The sequence below is a fragment of the Crocodylus siamensis genome, chromosome 4 (assembly GCF_052110815.1).
Source record: "Crocodylus siamensis isolate JL-2025a chromosome 4, ASM5211081v1, whole genome shotgun sequence".
Taxonomy (NCBI): Eukaryota; Metazoa; Chordata; order Crocodylia; family Crocodylidae; genus Crocodylus; species Crocodylus siamensis.
Window position 1 is genome coordinate 183,116,503 of NC_143398.1, and position 20,331 is coordinate 183,136,833.

Below are 20,331 nucleotides of genomic sequence, written 5' to 3' on the forward strand. Positions count from 1 at the left end.
CTTTGGATTTACATAGGTAAATCCATCTACTTTGGACTTACATAGGTATAACTGAGGTCAGAAACTAGTGTCCTATAAATACCAAGTAAAAATAGAGTGAGGGACTCAGTTTTGCCCGCATGTAGTCATTTGCTGCCTATGTACAATTGCCCTGCAATTCCAGATGGATAAGGTATCCTTCCTCTTCTGTTCTACATAGTGTTGCCTTGAAAACAGGCTTTTATCTCAAGGACCTAAATCCCACTCTCACTGATGTCAATGGGATTTTGTGGCCACAGTTTTACTGAGAGCAAGATCAGTCTATGTATTCATTTATTTAAAAACATATCTCTCCTCTCCTATGGCTGCATGTAAGAGTGTCATACAAGTATCAGACCCTCAGATTCAAGTTGAATACATACAATGAATTCTCCAAAACAGGGGTGGCCAATTATTTTGGGCGGAGGTCTGCTTACTGAGTTGTGGCAAGCCATTGAGGGCTGCATGATAGACAGCTAGGGGCAGATAAATATTAATTTTCTAAATTTTTTAGGGGCCCTGTGGGCTGGATAGAATGGCCTGGAGGGCCACATCTGGCCCCCGGGCAGCATTTTGCCCACCCCTGCTCCAGAACATTACAGAATAATTGAAAAAATAGTCCCAATCAACTATTCACTTTTAATATCCATTGCTGTACCACAGAGAGCTTTGAAGAACAAAGGAGGAATACACAGCTGGAGGCCCTGGAGGATCTGGGCTCTGGTGAACAAACTGATATGCAAATTCATAGCTGAGAACCCAAGAGCTCCTTGCTCCAGTTGCCCACATATACCAAGGTGTCTCAGTTTAGGCATCTCCAGTGATAACTGTGGCTGTAAACAGACATCTCATCACAGACAACTGGCACATGTTCCCCCTGAGACTGGCCCCAGACTCACCACTGATCAGGGGACGGAGCAGTTTTCTTGCTGTGTGGGTTGGCTGCGTGTTGGGGGCAGGGACACTAAGCCGCAGCATAGAAGTATAGGTGTGGATATGCGGCTTTTGGCCTGCCTCCGGGCCCGCCCACAAATTGTGCCCCTCCACAAGACTCAGGAGGCACCAGTCACCCCTGCATCTCATTTAACACAGACCTACTATCCTGAGATTTCACCTGGATCAAACCCAGCATGGCAGTCATTTACACATTACTTTCTAAGCTGCACTACTACCCTTCAGCAGCAGGTGGCCACAGAGAGCACAAACTTGGCCAGCTTGTCTGGCAATGACCTGCAATAACCTTCCATACAAAACCATGTCCCCAGGAAGAGTGTTAGCACCTTCTTATCCTCATACTTCAGAGGAACCTGAAGTGAGAACCCGTATGTCTGTTGGTCCCTGAGACAAAAGGCTTTCTCTTGGGACAAATGAAACATCTATTTACAGCTGTCTTGAGGACATGCGGATCTGAAACAAGAAGGACTCAGCTCACTCAGGACTATACACATTAAAACAAACTTCTTAAATTATTCCCAGACCTTATCTGGAAGCCAGTGGAGGGGAGCTTGCATGGAGCTACATTTATTCCTGGGCTACGGGTACAGAAGGAAGTGAAATGACACCCGGAAAAGTCAGCTCATGATTTATGAAGAACATTTGAGTTTCTCTACATGCAAGGGAATATGCATGTTCAAGGTGATATCACCAGAAATCCTGGTTTTCTCTGATTTAAAAAAAATAATCCCCAATTTTCAGTTTAAAAAAAAGTATATATAGTAATATATACTATATTAGTATATATAGGTATGTATCTATATATTAGTAGTGTTTCATTTTAATCATGGAAAAATGTGGAAGCAGGGGGGGGAATTACCCAAAATTTGGGGATTTTTTTTAAATCAGAGAAAACCAGGATCCCTGGTTATCACTGAAGAAACTGCATAGATTTGTTAGAATCTGTTAAATTCAGAACTTAATTCAGCTCAACCTGTTTGATGATTGCATATCTCTAAAAGTTAGCACCTAATGCACCAGCAAGAAAACATAGAACAAAGTATTGTTGATTAAATAGAACACAAAGTTCCAGCAATTATAATACACTACATAAAAGATGAAGCTAAATGATCATTTCGTGTGGCCAATCAAAATGCAGATTAATTCAGAATACGCAGGATTGGAAACAGGATGAAGCAGTGGCTAAACTGGAAATATTTCCAAAGAATTCATAAAAACTTCATTACCATCTCAGTAAAGTCATCGGCACAGACCATTCGAATCTGCTCAGTGGTAAGGGGGCTGTTCAGTGTGAAGTTCTCTGGTAATCCTCTTTCTTTCCTCACAGAAGCTATTGCATCCCTTATAGCGAAGAACACAGAGCTCCCAAGGAACACCCCAGCTTCACCCATGCCCTAGGAGAGAATAAGGCAGTTGAAGAGGTTTGAGTTAGAAATTGGCAAGTAGGACCAGATCCCTAGCTGGCATAAATCTGCTGAAGTCTGTTGAACTGGATTAATTTACACAAACTCAAGATCTGGCCCAGATCCTTAAGACAGCTGATAGATTTGAACACAGTAAATCTCCTCAGACATCTCTTAGCTCCAAACCAGGGAGCTGTTAAGGACTAGGATTTGGCCCATAGGGGAATATTTATAGATAAACCATGAAAAAATAAGTAAAAATAATTATGACTAGGACTGCATGGGTAACACTGGAAAGTAACTAAACAACTCAGGATTTTCAGTAGAAACCTAGCTTCACTATACACAAATTCACTACAAATGGTACTCTTGCCTTATGATTAAATACACTGTTAGGACCTCTGGGATCAACTATGCATTATTCAGTCTCTGAAAAGAAGTAGGATGTCCTCTTTGCCCTTAGCATCTTCTTCATTTGAAAGAGGCTATTTGTGTTAAGCCAGGGATCAGCAGCGTTTCCCAGTGAGTTTTCCATTCCAGCCAGAATGTCCTAGCTCAGGTCTGCGATAGACCAGCACTATGACTCAGAAGCCTACGTGCGTCTCCCTGCCCCCAAATTGTGTGCGTGCGTGTGTGGGGGGAACAGGGGGAAGGGCAGAGGCATTCATACCTGATAGGTCATAAGTGTCCAACATGGATTTTCTCCCAGAAATTTTCGCTTCTCTGGTTCAATTATTTCAGACACTAGGCCAGGCAGTGGGTCTCCCTCTCTCAGCAGCCAGAGGCCTGCACCCTACTACAGTTCCACTTGACTTTACTCTTGACTGGACAACTGGTACATACACCTTGCTCTGACTCTGCACAGGCATGGATGAACCCTTGAAATAGGGCAGACAGGAAGGAAGTTCTGTTCCAATGGGAATGCTGGACTCAGCTGCCACAGACAGCTCTCACAGGCCTCTTGTAGGACACCAGGAAAGTCACCTCAAGCCCCGTCTACCTCACCTCTTCACCAGGAATAATAACTTCCTTTCCCTGCCCTTTGTCAGTTTGTCTGTTCAGCCTTTAAACTCTTCAGGGCAAGCTCCTTCTCCTATTATGTGTACTTAGAGCAGCTGGCACAGTGGGGCCACATCTCAGTTGGAGCTTCTAAGTAGGGGCGTGCAAAGCGGGCATTATTTATTCAGATTTCGCCCGAATCAGGGACAGTGATTCAATTTGTTGATTCGGATCACTGTCCCTGATTTGATTCGGCTGAAGCTGAATCTGAAGATTCAATGCTGATTGGTGCTGACATAGACACAGCTTTTAAAGTTTTTTCTACATACCTTGAGGTAGCAGGTATGGCTCGTGATCACTGCAATGCTGGGGTGCATGGAGCGTCCCACAGGAGTGTGGGGGGGCTCTCCTTCAGGTCCACTTCCAGGTCTGCTGGGGGGCATGCTGAGGGGCTCCCCTGTACCTCCCCAGCTCGGCCCTATACAACCCATTATCTGGCTCACTTACCTTGGAAGAGTAGATGGCGATTGGATTTCGTGTATTTGGCAGGAAGTAAACATTGAACTGCTCAGGGATGTCACAGACAGCAGGAATTTTGTATGTATCTGGACCCAGAGTGTACTGCTTTCCTTCTGGAGAAACTTTTATTTCTTCCATTGTAAAAAGTCCTACCCCTTGAATGAAGCCACCTTCAATCTGAGGAGAAGAACGGAAAAATGGGAAAGTAGTAGGGCCGTGTGAAATGGCACCGTTCCGTTTTGTCTTGAGTTTCGACAGAACAGCCTTCTGTTTCGAATTTCATTTAGATTTGAAACAGTTGTGCCATTCTGTTGAAACAGAAAGGCTGTTTCAATGCTGTTTCAAAGCTTTGCTGGGCATGGGAAGTCTGACTTCCCATCCCCTGCACTAAATCGCAACCGGGGCGGGGAGGCAGCACATCCCTGCGCTAGATCGCCTTGCCACCCCTGCTGGATCTTGCACCAGGAATGGGAATTCAGCCCAGCTGGACTGACTTCCCATGCCCAGTGCTATGGTCAAAATGTTTTGACTTTCCAAATGTTTCGCCTAGCCTCGTTTTGTTTTGAGGCTATTTCAACAGCCTTTGTTTTGTTTTGATTTTGCTGTTTCAACCTCAAAATGAGTCAAAACAGTGTTGAAATGAAATGACCATTGAAATTTTGCACAGCCCTAGAAAACAGTATCATCCATTTAAAACATTAAAAACCCATTGGCAATTTAAGATTTAGATCCACACATTCTTTTCCCCTCCTACTTTCCTTTTGTGGTCAGAGGCATGTGCTTTTCCACTGTTTCCCCCTCCCCTCCTTCTGCCACTGCTGCTTTCCCCACAGTCCCAGGGGCAGGTAGAGCTTCAGAGCTGCTCCGGTCCCCTCCAGTCTGGCTGCATGGGGACTGGGCTCAGCTGAGACAGTGACAGTGGAGGCAGCAGCGGTACTTGGGGGAAGGGGGATTTCCCCTCCTTGTGCCTGTTCCCAGGGGACTGGGCCAGGGTGGATGAATCCCCCCTGACCCATCACCACTGCTGCTGTTGTATCATATTCCCAACTGAGCCTAGCCCCCCTACAGCTGGACTGGAGTGGGCAAAAACAGCTCTGAATCTTCCCCTGCCCCTGCAACAGCAGGGAAAGCAGCAGCAGAAGGGACATGGGGGGAGGAGAGGGGGACTGGGAAAGGGACATGTCTCTGACCACAGAGTGGAAGCAGGGGGATTCTTACCTGTATTCAGGACCTTAAAAAGTTCCTAGAGGTTCCCTGTACCTAATCTGCCTTCACCAGTAGGTTAGCAGGGGAAGTTGGGAGTGGTGGGTGCAGCCACCCCTGTGGCACAAGTTTCTGTTCCTTCACACTTCTTTGCCAAATCCTGGATCCACCCCTGGGCAGAGTTAATGGGGGACAAAGTTGTCCTTGTCTTAATTGCACAAAGAATTACACTTGGTCAGAGTCTGTTCTGCCTTTTATCAGGGTTAATCCAGAATAATATCACTGGAGGCAGTAGAGTTACTTCAGGTTACTTCAGGTGTAATACTGGTGTAACTGAGATCAGAACCTGCTTCACTGATTTCAACAGGTTTACTCACAGGACTAATACAGAGAAATTATCTCCATACTGTAACATAGGGGGTGCATCTACATGTGCAAATAGTACGACTGAGTATACTTCGGCTTAATTTAAGGCAGACTAAACTAATCAGGACCTCATCATCTCCACGTGGTTTTAATTTAAACTGCTGTCAGATACCACTTGTATCTGATGGGACTATCCAGCAGCGCAGTTAGTCTACCGCACTCTAATTGCTGCACGCATGTAGATGGTGACACTTTACTATACAGCAAATTAGTCTGCTGCACAGTAGAAAGTCTTGTGTAGACGTGCCCAGGTAGTGTTATTAATTTAACACGCCTTAAAAAAGGAAGTGTGGATGGAAATTCAAATCTCTTTCTAGAGAAGTGGTCACATATTCTTAATTGATAGGCTGGATAGAAACTGAAAGCAGGCCAAAGTAAAACCTATGTTTGAGATGTACAAAACCAATGGAAGTGCATAGGCCATTATTACTGGTGATGGTTGTTTTGTAAGTTGGATATAAAACTTGAGTAAATGCTAAAGTATGGTACTTGAACCAATTTGGCAATTGTTTTGAGTGAATAACAGGTGTATTTTATTTTTAGAGGGGACATAAAGAAGATGCAGGAGCAAGAAATTCTTATAATACGATGTAAATAAAGGCTGGCTTATTTTTCCGTTTACATCACCCTATTAGTTGCTTTTCCTTTGCCATGTTCCCTTGAACTCTATAAATAACTGACATATTTATGGGTCAGTTGCATGACAACTGACTATTATATCCATGGAAATTACACTGTTCTGCCATTTATGCCATCCTGTCCCAAACAATTGGTACTAACACAGCTTTTGTCATTGCTGACTTTGGTCCAGTGTGCATATATTTGAATTAACACCACATAGTCTCAGACCTACAATTTAAAAGATAGTTCTATTCAGGACCTACAGATTTTTCTGAGATATCAAAGTTCCTGGAAGAATGGTATCAAATCACAGAACTGTGAGATAAAAGTGAATTTGAATTCAAGGCCACCTCTGTATATACATATAGATATATCAGCTAGTTGAAGTGAGACTACAAAACAGGCAATATATAAAAATTAATTTCAGTTGTGTCAGGCCTCAGAAAACTTATTGCTAAATTTTGGTACCACTGACATCAATTTTGTATTGCAGTAAACACAAGGAAAGTAGGAGTTGTCTCAGTAATTACAATAGTTTTGATTTCTTTGTAGGCCAAGGTTAGAATAAACAAGAAAAAGCATTAATTTAAATCCTAGTCTTTCAAGATGCCTTGGATCTCCTGATAAATTGTGATTGAGTTTATAGGATCTGGAGTTACTTAACATATTCCAGAAGATACTGGATGAGCAGTTTACTGAATCTGGCATCATTAACATGTGTTGTTGAAAAGTGAATACTGCTTCATTTTGGGCCCCAGGCCTACATGCATTAGAGTGAATTAATGGATTCTGTTAGATTCAGTAGACATTTGATTGACCCGTTAATGGAAAATGCTTCAATATAAAGACAAAACTGTCATTAATATCTACTGTAAAGCAAAAATAGGGTTGTAATCAAACATACCTGTCCTATATCTACAGCTGGATTTATGCTGAAACAAGCGTCCATGACAATGTCTGTTCTGATATTCTGTTAAATAAATAAAGCCGGCATAAGATCATATTCTACAAACAATATAAACAGGTGTTTTTAAACCGTGTGCACCTGCTACATATAAGAATATTATGTGCCATTAGCAGAAGTATTGCAGATTTAGTCACTCCATGCACCAAGTTGTGTGCATGGCACTACAAGTAAAAGCAGATGTTGGATTTCTCCAAGGAAGAAGCCTTTTATCCTAGCATCCTACACTATCTCCTGGGCCAACAATCAGATGGAGGATAAACTCAACTTCTGTTTTCATCCTCTGTTAACTGTAACAGGAATATATTTGAAGCAGGAGTACCTGGGGAGTGATCTTTGTTCTACATGTGCAGAAGATACATATTTGCTGGTCCCAAGTCCCAGCCAGGTCTGCCTGTGGATGTAAGAAAGTCCATATGCACTGCACTAGCACAAGGAAAGGGCATGGTTGTTCCACTTCTGCAGCTAGATAGTATTGTCAGAGGTGTGGTAGTTGCTAAGTGTATTTACCCAGTGTCCCTGGAAGCTTTTGTCATTTCACAAGGCAATGACTTGGAGTTGCTGATGGTCTGGGACCCCTCTGCATTGGCTTACTTCATGTGATAATGGCTTATATTGCTTCAGTAGAGGCGTTTGAAATAGGGGGTCTTACTAATTGTCTGGGCTTATGTTTTACAGAGGACCCAAGTATCCCAGTTCAGTCTGTCAAGTCTAATTTCAAGGCCATAGTGCCAGCTGGATATATTATTAGCTATTCTTTACTTCTGCTATTCCAATGCACTTCTTAGCCTCAATTCTACTAGTTAACAACAGATTTTCTTCTAAAAGTGTTTAACAATATCAGGTCTCTGCAATATAATCATTTGGCTGTTAACTGAAAGGTTGGTGGTTCAAGTCCACCCAGGGATGGTGTGTTATTGGTGAGAAATTTACTATTTGCTTTTGCACTGGTACAGGCTGGGGACTGACTGGCTAGGTAGCAGCTCTGTAGAGAAGGACCTGGGGGTTACAGTGGATAATAAGCTGAATATGAGCCAGCAGTGTTCCCTTGTTGCGAAGAAGGCTAACAGCATACTGGGCTGCATTAGTAGGAGCATTGCCAGGAGATCAAGGGAAGTGATCCTTCCTCTCTATTTGGTACTGGTGAGGCCACATCTGGAGTACTGTGTCCAGTTTTGGGCCCCCCACTACTGAAAGGATGTAGACAAATTGGAGAGAGTCCAGAAGAGGGCAGTGGAAATGGTTAGAGGGCTGGGGCACATGACTTCTGAGGAGAGTTGAGGGAACCGGGCTTATTTACTCTGGAGAAGAGAAGACTGAGAGGGGATTTAATAGCAGCCTTCAACAACCTGAAGAGTGGTTACAAAGAGGATGGGGCTAGACAAGTGGTTGGCAAAACTCAGCTTGCCAACTGAGTGGATCTGGCGTGCAGGCAGGCACCCACCAATTAATTGTATCCGGCCCTGCTCGCGACTGCTCCTGCTGCACTCTGCCTGAAGCCGAGTCCCACCCACTCCTGCCTGGAGATGCGTGTGCTGTGGTGCTCCCAGCCCCCGGCTACCAGCAGGTGCAAGCCTCAGCCAGCAGGCACAGCTTCCAGGCGGGGCTGCTGCTGCTGCAGCTACCCAGGTAACTGCTGGGCTCCCCTGGCCTCCAGCCACTTCTCCTCCTGTCCCTGCTGCAGTGCTCCGGGCAGCAGGTAGGGAGAGGAAGCTGCAGCATTGAGGGGAGCGGCGTGGGGCGTGGGCTCTGCCTGCAGCTCCCTTTCATCCTGCTCTTGCATGGCTAGGCAGGGGAGTGTGTGGGTGGAGGTAGGGCATGAAGGAGCTCGGCTGCTAACAAAGCCCTGCCAGGCAGGCATGGGGACAGGCAGGTCAGATCAAAGCAAGAGCCACACATCCCACCACCAGCGTACCCACACCCCCCACACCTCCCGCTCCCGCAACGTACCCATACACACACATATCACACCTCAAATGCACCCACACCCCCCCATACACATTGCACACCCACACACATCTTCACATGCACCCATACCCCCTCACATCCTACTGCCTCATACCTACACACACCCAACACTGTCCCACACATCCACACATGCACCCACACCCCCACACCCCTCCTAGACATACCCCCACCCCCATCATACCCCCACACACACCCAACACTGTCCCACACACCCTGCACCTCAACCACACCCACCCCACACACCCCACACCCACATGTACACCCACACCTCACAAACACACACCCCTCCCACACCAGGCACACACACACACACACACACACACACACTCTCCTCACATATCCCACCTGCACTGTACCCACACTCCATGCACACTGACACACTCCGCAACCACCCACATGCTCTACATATACCCCCCCACACACAATATACAAACAAACCCCGCTCCCAAAGGAGTACTTTCTGGGCAAAGGGAGAGACTTTCAGTGGCAAATGTCAGGGGCTAGGCGGTGGGGCTTCTGGTCCCAAGATGGTAACCAAGGGGTGGGGCACCTGTCAAGGGGTGGGACTAACTTTGTGGCCCTTAATGCCTTACCAAAACTCATTAAGCGGCCCTCCAGCCAAAATAATTGCCCACTCCTAAATAGTCTACTATTCTCAGTGGTGGCAGAAGACAGAACAAGGAGTAATGGTTTCAAGTTGCAGCAAGGGAAGTTTAGGTTAGATTAGGGGTGGGCAAAATACAGCGTGCGGGCTGCATCTGGCCCACGAGGCCATTTTATCCTGCCTGTGGGGCTCCTAAAATATTTAGAAAATTAATGTTTATCTGTCTTTAGTTCCTGTCAAAAATGACAGAAAACAGGGGCAGTGGGACCCAGGGGAAGCTTGGCAGTCTCCCGTAATAGCAGTTCCACCCCCCAGGGTGGAAGTCCCAGCAAGGACCATGTGGCCAGAACCTCAGATAAAGGTGGGGGGGGGGTGAAGGGCAGGGGAGGACTGCGATCAGGAAAGGAGCCTGGGGAAAAGGAGCTCCTCCTCCACCCTGTGGCCCGCGTTCCCTGCTGCAGCTGCTCACAGCCTGCGCAGGACTGTCCTGGGCAGGCACAGGCAGCCCCACATGGGCTGTCAGCAGCCGCAGCACAGGTCGCCAGCTATGGGCGGGCAAGGGACTGTTTTTCCCATGCTCAGCACCAGCTTGTAACCTGCCCTGCTGCCAGCCTGGACCCTGCACCAGCTCTGGGCTCATTCACTGGGGCTATGTATGTTGGCAGCAGCTCCAGCCCCCCAACTTGCTGTGCCAGGCAGTGTTTGCTGCTGCCTGGCTGGAGCTCACATGCTGGGCAGCCCAGAGGCAGCGGTGGCAAACACTGCCTGGTGCGGCAAGAGTGGGGGCTGCAGCTGCTCTCACTGCAGTGCAGCCCTGACAGGCATGCCCAGAGCTGGTGCGGGGCCCAGGCTGGCTGTGGGGGCGGGTTACAAGCTGGTGCCGAGCGTGGGAAAAGTGGCCCCTCACCCGTTCTGTGGCCAGAGCCCCGCACTGCAGCCACTCATAGCCCATGTGGGGATGCCTGTGCCTGCTCAGGACAGTCCCATGCGGGCTGCGAGCAGTTGCAGCAGGGAGTGCTGGCCACAGGGTGGGGGAAGGGCTGCTTTTTCTTGCTCTCAGCACCACCTTGTTCCCTGCCACAGAGCAGGGGGTCAGGGCTGCACGCTGCCCCGGCCTGTACTGCGGGGCTGGGGGGGCACTGGGAGTGAGCGGGTGCACGGGATCCACACCCGTGTTCCAGGGCCAGCACCAGCGGGTCCCAGAGCAGGGTGACAGGAGTACAGGGTCCCGGCCGGCAGGGGCTTTATGGAGATGGGCCAGCTCCCCACTCTCCCTGCTGGTGCAGCCCAGCCCAGCTCCACAGACTCCTGCCAGCCTATGCCCTACTTTGGGCCCTACTGGTGCTGGCCCTGGGACATTGGTCCCAAGACATTGGGACACTGGTCCCAAGATGGTGACCAGGGGGCAAGACACCAGTCAAGGGGCAGGGCTAGCCATGCAGCCCTTGACAACTTGCCAAAACTGGGTAAATGGCCCTGCGCCCAAAATAATTGCTGTGCCTGAACTAGGTGGAGACATGGTGGGGTGAAACTTTTGACTGGGCAGTAGACATAGAGGGCTATAGGTTGTTTAGAAGAGATAGGAAGGGGAAAAAAGGTGTGTGTGGGGGTTGCGCTGTATGTTAGGGAACAGTATACCAGTTCTAGCTTCCAAATGGGACCAGAGGAAGGCTTAACTGAGACCCTGTGGGTCAAGCTCCAAAAAGGGCGGGGGGAGAGGGATCTGGTGGTAGGGGTTTATTACAGGCCACCACATCAGGAGGAAGAGCTGGATCTGGAATTCTCCAGGCAGCTGGGGGAGGCCTTGTGTGCAAAGGATGTTGTGGTCATGGGTGATATGAATTACCCTGAAATCAACTGGGAGGAGCAGCCGGCCAGGTCTAGCCACTCATGAAGGTTCCTGACGTGTGTCCAGGACCTACACCTCGTGCAGGAGGTACTCATCCCTACTAGGGAAAACACCATACTGGATCTGGTGTTAGCCTCTGGGGATGACCTGGTGGGGGAGGTGCTAATACAAGGGAGGCTAGGGGACAGTGAACATGAAATGATCCAGTTTGCTATTCAGAGAAAGGTGGGGAGGGTAACTAGCACAGTGCAAATACTTGACTTTAGGAAAGCCAACTTTGATGTGTTCAGGGCAGTAGTCAGGGAGGCACTCAGAGCCCAGGGGGTAGCTAGTATGGGGGTCCAGGAAAGGTGGTCCTTCCTCAAGGAGGCTATCCTTGGGGTGCAGCAGGACACAATTCCTCTGCGCAGGAAGGTGGGAAGAGGGTCCAAGAAACCTTCATGGCTGAGCGCAGATATCCAGGCTGGCCTGAGGGAAAGAAAAAAGCATACAGGCGGTGGAAGCAGGGGGCAGGGACAAAGGAGGAATACACCTCCCTGACCCGAGCTTGTAGGGATTTGGTGAGGAAGGCTAAAGCAGCACTGGAGCTTAGATTAGCTTCTGGGATTAAGGATAACAAAAAATCCTTCTTCAAGTATGTAGGTAGCAAGAAGTCTCAGGGTAACATTGGACCCCTACGAGGTAGGGCAGGGCAGTTGGTGACGGATGTGCAAGAGAAGGCAGAACTCTTCAACAAGTTCTTTGCCTCTGTGTTCCTGTCTGCTGACAATGGGGTGCTCTTGGGTGATAGCGTAGAGAGGCCCAGGAAGGATGCGAGTCCCCCGACTGTTAGTTCAGACCTAGTTAAGGACTACATGGAGGGCTTAGATGTGTCCAAGTCAGTGGGCCTGGATGACCTTCATCCGCAGGTGCTGAGGGAATTGGCTGGTGTCATTGCAGAGCCATTGGCACAGCTGTTCAAGGACTCCTGGTGCTTGGGCCAAGTTCCTGAGGACTGGAAAAGGGCCAATGTGGTCCCTATTTTCAAGAAGGGGAGGAAGGAAGAGCCTGGCAACTACAGGCCAGTCAGCCTCACTTCTATCCTGGGGAAGGTCTTTGAAAAAATTATCAAGGGCCACATTTGTGAGAGCCCTGCAGGGGAAGTGATGTTGAGGAGTAACCAGCATGGGTTCACGCAAGGCCGATCCTGCCTGACTAACCTGGTCTCTTTCTATGACCAGGTAACAAAGAGCTTAGATGGGAAGGAGGAAGTCGATGTCATCTTCTTGGACTTTCAGAAGGGCTTCGACACAGTGTCCCACCCAATTCTGGTGGGCAAGCTGAGGGACTGCGGCATTGACGAATGCACGGTCACATGGATGGCAAACTGGCTCCAGAGGTGAACCCAGAGGGTGGTAGTGGACGGGTTGATGTCACCCTGGAAGGGTGTGGGCAGCGGAGTCCCCTAGGGCTCGGTTCTTGGGCCAGTGCTGTTCAACATCTTCATTAGCAACCTGGATGAGGGTGTGGAGAGCACCCTGTTCAAGTTCACTGATGACACCAAGCTGTGGGGTAAAGTGAATACACCGGCAGGCAGGGACCACATCTAGGCAGACCTGGATAGGTTAGAGAAGTGGGTGGATCTGATATTAGGAAGAACTACTTCACTGTAAGGGTGGCCAGAGCCTGGAATAGGCTTCCCAGAGAGGTGGTGCTCTCACCTTCCCTGGAGAGCTTCAAGAGGAGACTGGATAGGCACCTGGATGGGGTCTTATGACCCCTGCCACCCCCAGTGCTCCTTCCTGCCCGTGGCAGGGGGTCGGACTAGATGATCTGTCTAGGTCTCTTCCGACTCACTGATTCTATGATTCTAGATGGCCTCCTGAGGTCCCTTCTAGGCCTCATTTTCTATGATTCTATGAACAAATTAGACCAAAGAGGACTAAGCCATTTAACATTGCTTAGCAGTTTCCAGAGAACATTTAGCAAACACCATTTCTTCTGCCTTAGCAAAGAAAGCACGGGGAAAAATCATCAAAACGAGTGAAACACCGGGGGAGGTTAACCCATTTGTACTTAAGTTCACAAAAGAACATTTGCTACTTACCTGGTGGTCTCCTGTCAGACAGTCGATCTCAACTTCAGAACAAGCAACTCCAAAAATAAAATATGGAAAAGCATGGCCTTCCTCTTTTTCCCAGTTCATATATGTAACGTAGCCTCTGGTGGAAACAAGACCGTCCTTCAGACCGAGTGAACAATAATATTCTATATATATTACCTCCTCCCTTCTCACAAGAGAGCACATTGCCATGTAAATCACATAACAGCAATTAGTTAATGATCTGCTGGCAGTTGTCTATTTTCACAGTATTTCCCCAGGTGAAGAAGACCCTGAATGTTGTATTGCTGTTGTCTGTTGTCCATGGCAGCAGAAGGGGGAGGGGGACAGAGGGTAGGAGCCTGTGTGGAGGCAAAGACTTATGGGTGCCACAGAGCACAGCTCCTTGTAGGGTCCCTGTGCCCAATTGTGGCAGAGATGGGAGGCTGGAAAAAGTACATGAACCCACCCAAACACCTCACATGGCAGTAGCAGCTACTTAGTATGGTCTCAGAGGGAGACACCTTTCCTGTACTGGAGTCTAGTCTCCCCAGCAGACAGCTTCTTTACTGGGCTCTCTGCTGTGTCCAGGATTTAGCATTCAGCATAGGAGGAAAAGGAGACAGGAAAAGGATTAGAGAGGGTGCATGGGGAGAATTTTATCCTTGCTGGGCCCATAATCCAGGCCCATAACTGTGATCCTTGATGCCAGGAATTTCAGGCAGACTGGGGAGCATTCCTTACTTGAAATAGCCAGTAGCCGAAAGACTGATGCTTTCCTGGAAAGCTTCCTTAATCTGCAATGGATATATTTATTGTCATACAAATACGCATTTCTGAGAAGCAAATGATTTTTTTATGTTAAAACAATAAGAACAAACAAGTCAGGGAGCCCAAAGCTAAAACCTTTCCATTCCTTCTGCAACTGAGGAATGACACAATAGAGCTGCCCAAGAGGTATCACAGTTGGTTTCCCTAGATTGACAGTCATTGGCTGCCTTGGCATAAATAGGTCAATTGTAGTTCAGCATAGTTACAGATGTGCAGGGCTTCTAATACACATCAGGCCTAACTGACCTGCTATGGTCACAGAGGGTGCCTAGACACATGCTGCTTCACGTTCTAATTAGAACATGTTGGAGCAGATTTGATTAATCTGCTGTCTGCTTTGCATTCTAATTTTTGCATTATGTGTATTAAGCCCCCACACATTTTAAAATGGCCATGGGTGCTTTAGCTAAACCTTGCCAAACAAGTTTAGATAAAGCATCCCATGGCCATTTTTAAACACACAGGGGCTTAACACACATGACATTATGGTGTTTTAATTAGAGTGGTGGCCTGAGAACTGCTCTAATTAAAAGACCCCCCTCCCCATCTCCAAGCACATGTATAGGCAGCCAAAGGGAGTCAGTGCAAGAGAACCAGGAACTGTTTGCTCCCATTTCTCTGCACCCCACAACTAGATCACAGGCTGGTTTTACTGCACTTCTTGCTTTTCTGCAGAAAAGAATTGGAAATATTTACACATTTTACAAAATGTATACATGATACAAAATAATTCTATTGATTTCAATATCATGGCTAATTCATGGATTAAAATGCATTGGTGCATTATGAACCAATTCTGGAACCAACTTGCAAGAGAAGTGGTGCTAGCTCCTACTCTGGAGGTCTTTAAGAGGAGGTTAGATGAACACCTTGCTGGGGTTGTTTGACCCCAGTACTCTTTCCTGCCATGGCAGGGGGTTGGACTAGATGATCTACTCAGGTCCCTGCCGACCCTAGAAACTATGATCTATTTCAAACCAAGGAGATAAGATGAAGAAACCTCCTGAATATGTATTCTTTAGCTTGCAAGCCCTGTCAGGTATGGACTGCCTCTTTTCTATGGTTGTACAGCACCCAGCATGATGAGGAATTCTAAGCATTTCTGCAATATAAATATTTTCCCAGCTATTCTTAGTAATATTTTAGAGCCTGAACAAGTATGAAGAACCAATTACCTTTCCACAGAGAGAGAAGTGGGATTTTAAAGGCATTTGTGTTCAATGAGCACTGATACATGGGGCAAATACTTGGCATTTGCTGAAGAAAATAAAGCTGATGAAGTTAACCGGCATGGAAAGGCAGGTGAAAAATGACTTAGAGATGCCTCAAACCCTATGACAAAACTAATGTAGTGATATACTGGGAGTCATTGCAGGAAGGGAGAAAGCTCATCATACATGGTGTAATGGGAGCTGAGGCAGATGCATCCATAGCACCATCAAGAATTATGGAGAGAAAAACCAATACCCTGCCCAGACTTAACTAGCCAAGGCTACCCAAAGGGGAAAAGTACTTTGGATGATAGCTCACTAGTGAAGCCTGCCTTTGGCAGTGAACAGAATGATGGTGGCAGGGTTCAAAAAGCTCTTAATCCATGTGGATGATAACAGCATTGGAGCATTTAGAAGCCATCGGCATATAACAATATATCTATTAACAAGTGTTTTACTTTTGCTGCCTGAAACAGCACAATTTTCACAGGGTTATGCCTATGCAGAAAGGCTGTCTCAGATGCCACCACTTCCTTTCCAATAATGTTGTGTGGCCTCCTTCTCCAGAAGGTATTTCTGATAAGCACTGAACAGCTGATGCATCCATGTTGCTGGAGTCAGATGACAGTCCAGTATCTATTTGCATCCAATAGTGGACCTGTCTAGCCCTGGACCTACTCTGGGTGTGTAAGAAATGGCACAAGGACACCTCACACAGAGACAGTTTCAAGCCTGGCCAGTCATGCTGGGGGATCAGCTTGTGCAGCCCCTACAGAGGCACAACTCCTCCCCAAGCTGCCCCGGGGCACTGCAGTTCCACACTATGGGCTGGGGCTAAATACCACTAGTTCATCCATGGAGTTATCAGGCCTGTAGGAAGATAAACAAGCAGCACTAACCCAGTCCTCCCATTTGCCTTCAGGATTCTTCTGAATGATGGGTTCCAGGCGCTTCCGCAGAATCTGACAAGCATCCTGGGGAGGGGACAAATAGAGAACGATGAATAGAGCCAAGGGGATGAATCCAGCAACAGTGAGCTCTGATTTGTGAGAGAGATTCATTCTGATGATGATCTTTCTGCTCCTGCCCCTGAACATCTAAACCCACCTTTCTTGCCTTCCAGCTGGACAGCACAAAGGCAGCACTTACCAGGGACCAGTAGTGGCATCTGCTCTGGTTTAACTGAGCTATATTCACACCACTGTACAACTGAAACCGTCTCCAAAGAGAAGAGAGAGAGCCTGGCTCTTGTTTTTGTTTTTTGTACAGTGGATTGAACACCACTGGATCTGCATGATGCATACCTTGTTTGCAGCAGTGTAAGTGAAAACAAGATATATGTGGAAGAGGTGTAAACACTCAGAGCAATATTAGTTATTTGAAAGAAACAACAACAATAATAATTCATAATAAATGTGACCTGGACTGCTTTTCCATTGGTTTCTGATCCAACTGATCCTGCTGTGATTAATGCGTTAGGTACAGTTGTTGTACTTGTTTCACACAAGTGTATGTATGACAGTGGTACTTTTAATTCACGGCTGGCAACCTGTATGGGAAATAAACAAAATGGCATCTGGTCCCTCAGAGGCTTACAGAATTGGCAGAAGTCAAGACAATATATAAAGTTTATTTGAATCTAAGAAAAATCTCCCCCTGTCAGCATGGGGGGAAAGGACCCTTATCTTAGATTCGTGCACAAAGTAAGGGTGGGGGCAGGTGGCCATTGTGGCTCTGACTGACCATGAGCCCAGGTCAGGCCACAGTCAGACTCACAGCAGCCTCTTGCCCTGCAACCTTCCCTCTGCAGCTTCTTCCTCCTCCTCTGGCCCTTTCCCCCACCTTACTGTCAGGCATAGCTCCGCTCTGGCTGGGACGGGGTTCCCTCCAGGCATGTAGCGCATGGACACTGTGTCCTGCCCAGCCAATCAGCAGCTCCCACCCTGATGCATGGCTCAGCAAGGGCTGTGCTTCCACATGCTGTGCTCCAGCTGGTAGGGGGAGAGGCAGGGAGAGGCAGAGACTGCAGGGAGCAGGGGGAAGGGACAAAGATCATGGGGAGTGGGGGAGAGGGGTAGAGGTGCTGGGGAGCTGGGGTTGGGGCATGCCAGTGGTAAGGGGGCAGGAAAGCTGGAGGGGAAGAAGTAGGAGTGGTAGAGGGTGAGTGGACCACCTGACACCCCAGTCACTATTTCCCTCGTTGTAGCAGTACCAGGGTACAAATTTAAGACAGCCCTCCAGTAATTAGATTCTATATCTGGAAAATTATAACACATTTATACATTTTCCATATATATAATCTAAGTACTGGGGGGCCTCCTTAAATTCAAGGTTATCTTAGATTTGAGTAAATACAGTGAAAAGTGTTGCCATTTGTACACACACACACACACACACAGGTTAAGCTGTTTATATGCCCAGTGTACAATGCTGCACCACATTCTGGTAGTCGTACCTCTCATGTTTGCCACATGGAAGTTCCCAAATTATTTATATGCCATATAAACATGGCAACTCCATAATTCTTAGTGTTTATAATATTCGCATAACATGCAGAATCAAGGGACTGATGTTAGATACGTTTGTTACACTAAAGAAATTAATCCCACAGGCACTTGGACTTTAGAAACATTCATAGCAGTGATGCAGGTACCTCCATTTTTTAAATAGGTTCAGCTCCCCTGAGTTCTCAAAAGAATATATAGATTGTGAGCTAGTTTCTAGACAAATCCTTACCCCACTCCTAAAATTTGGTCTCTTGGGTAAATCAGGAGCAGTGACACAGCCTCAGATTCCCCACTACCATGGCTGTTCCTAGATTTTCCATACAGGACCTCAGCTTCTCAACTGATGCCATGGCATGAATATCTTTCTGGTTTTAGTTCTGTCTACAGTCAAATGGTTAATTCCTGTCCTACCTGTAGCATCTTGGTGTGAATTCCTTGTCCCAATTCAACTCCACCATGAGTCACCAGCACTGACCCATCTTTATAGATATGCACCAGAGCTGCAGCCTAAAGAAAGGTAACAGAAACTGGTTGAATCTTTTTAATACATTAAGGCTGATGTTAAATGTACCAAAAGGAGAAAGAAAGGAGCCAGTTTTGTACCCCCGAGAGTACAGAAATCAGCATATTATTAATTCAGAGGTGGGTTAGGGGTGCATGTTAGATACCTGACATAAGAAATCTTTTTTGGCAGTTAGTAATTTGGGAAGAGGGGCTGTCTAGTTAGGTTGCTTGTTGTGAACTGGAGTTCTGCGAGTATTGCAACAATTCATTTCAACAAGCAGTTATTTTCTTTTTCCTGTGAGATTGGGTGAATGGGTCATGTTATCCAGTTTTCTTGTGGTGACATGATTAGAATCAGGTACTGCTCCCTCCTTGCCCCAGTAAGAACATGAGATGGCAGTGTTTGATGCTGGATTGCCAGTCCTTGTGGGCATCAGGCAATGTAAACGTACTTCTTTTACTTTGGGGTTTTTTGTATAAGCGAATGATGTTGCCTTCTCTTGGCTGGCCCAAATAAAAGAATAAAGCACCTAAAGGACTAGTTACATAAGTTCTTTAGTTAAAGTATTAAGTGCCTCTGTTTTGAATTCAGAGCAGGGGTGACACGTAGGGGGGTGCATATGGGTGCACTGCTCAGCACCATGATCGGTTGTGGCCGCTGCCACCAGCAGCGCCTGTGGGTGGTCGCTGTCCTGTGGTCAGCACTCGCCACCCCCAACCCCCAGCTGCTGACAGTGCCAGTGGTGTCTGCAGGAGCTCCCTGTTCACTGCCACCGGGCTTCCGCTGCCACCAGCGCACTTCCGCTGCCAGTGGCACAGTCATACAGCTGCAAGGGGCAGAGGATACAGATACTAGTCCTAACTTGCTGTGAGAGAGTGAGAGTTAGCGTGCAAGTTTCCCCATGATTTATGTTGTGACTGAGTTTGTCGTCTGCAGCACACAGATTTGCTACAAACTGATGTGACTCTGGTCACTGTGTGTTCATTCTTGATAGGTAAATGACAGCTGCTTCTGCATGCTCAATCCTCAATAAGTTTCATACGCTTCTTTTCCCCTACCTTTCCTCCCCTCCTTTTCTGCCCTTTGTCTCCCTGATTTCCTACTATTTCCTTCTTTATTGAAAGCCTCTTTCTTATCCTTTATTATTATATCTGTAATGTTTCCATTTGGCCTTCCTCCCCGCTTTACCTTTTGTTTCTCCTTTCTACCTGTTTATGCTTTCACTACATCCTCTCACACTTTTAGATTCTCTCATTCCTGTTTGCCTGATCTCCAACTATTTTCTTTTTCCCTGACATCCTCTTTTTCACCTTGTATTCTATCACTGTAATGTCTCCCTTTAGCCATTTTTCCTTTTCTTTTCCCCCTCCCCTCTCTGCTCTTGCTCTCTGCTTTACCTTTTGCCTTTCTAATTTCTGCCTACAGTAAAATCTTCGTTATCCAGCATGAGTGGGGAATGCCAGGTGCTGGTAATATAAAAATGCCAGTTATCTAAAAATACTGGAGCCATTGGGTGGATGGCGCAGGGTGGAGCTCGCAAATGGCGGCAGCCTGGGTGGGTTGCATGAGGCTTGCACATGGCAGTGGTGCAGGCTGGTTGATGGTGGCAGCATGGTGGCAGTGTGAGGTGGTTGCACGTGGTGGCACAGAATGGTGGATGGCAGTGGCA

At 47.2% G+C, this 20,331-nt stretch overlaps 1 protein-coding gene and 1 long non-coding RNA gene across 4 annotated transcripts in view; one reads left to right on the plus strand and one right to left on the minus strand.

Moving 5' to 3' along the window:
- The window catches only part of LOC149867299 (uncharacterized), a 24,240-nt gene extending 7,138 nt beyond the window's left edge, over positions 1-17,102 (plus strand). The window contains exons 2-3 of one of the 2 annotated variants that reach the window (XR_016442006.1): positions 12,749-12,906; positions 16,573-17,102. This is a non-coding gene — a long non-coding RNA (uncharacterized LOC149867299). The remainder of the gene's footprint in view (positions 1-12,748; positions 12,907-16,572) is intronic. The other variant, XR_016442007.1, reaches the window with a different exon arrangement.
- LOC149867300 (aldehyde oxidase 3-like) overlaps positions 1-20,331 on the minus strand; it is a 73,975-nt gene that overhangs the window by 4,567 nt on the left and 49,077 nt on the right. For both annotated transcript variants that reach the window (XM_090045135.1, XM_090045134.1), the window contains exons 27-34: positions 18,569-18,664; positions 17,071-17,199; positions 16,550-16,624; positions 14,353-14,405; positions 13,615-13,729; positions 7,048-7,113; positions 3,882-4,070; positions 2,199-2,366 (exon numbers count right to left, since the gene is read on the minus strand). In XM_090045135.1, the coding sequence (XP_089901261.1) occupies positions 2,199-2,366; positions 3,882-4,070; positions 7,048-7,113; positions 13,615-13,729; positions 14,353-14,405; positions 16,550-16,624; positions 17,071-17,199; positions 18,569-18,664 (891 nt within the window). The remainder of the gene's footprint in view (positions 1-2,198; positions 2,367-3,881; positions 4,071-7,047; positions 7,114-13,614; positions 13,730-14,352; positions 14,406-16,549; positions 16,625-17,070; positions 17,200-18,568; positions 18,665-20,331) is intronic.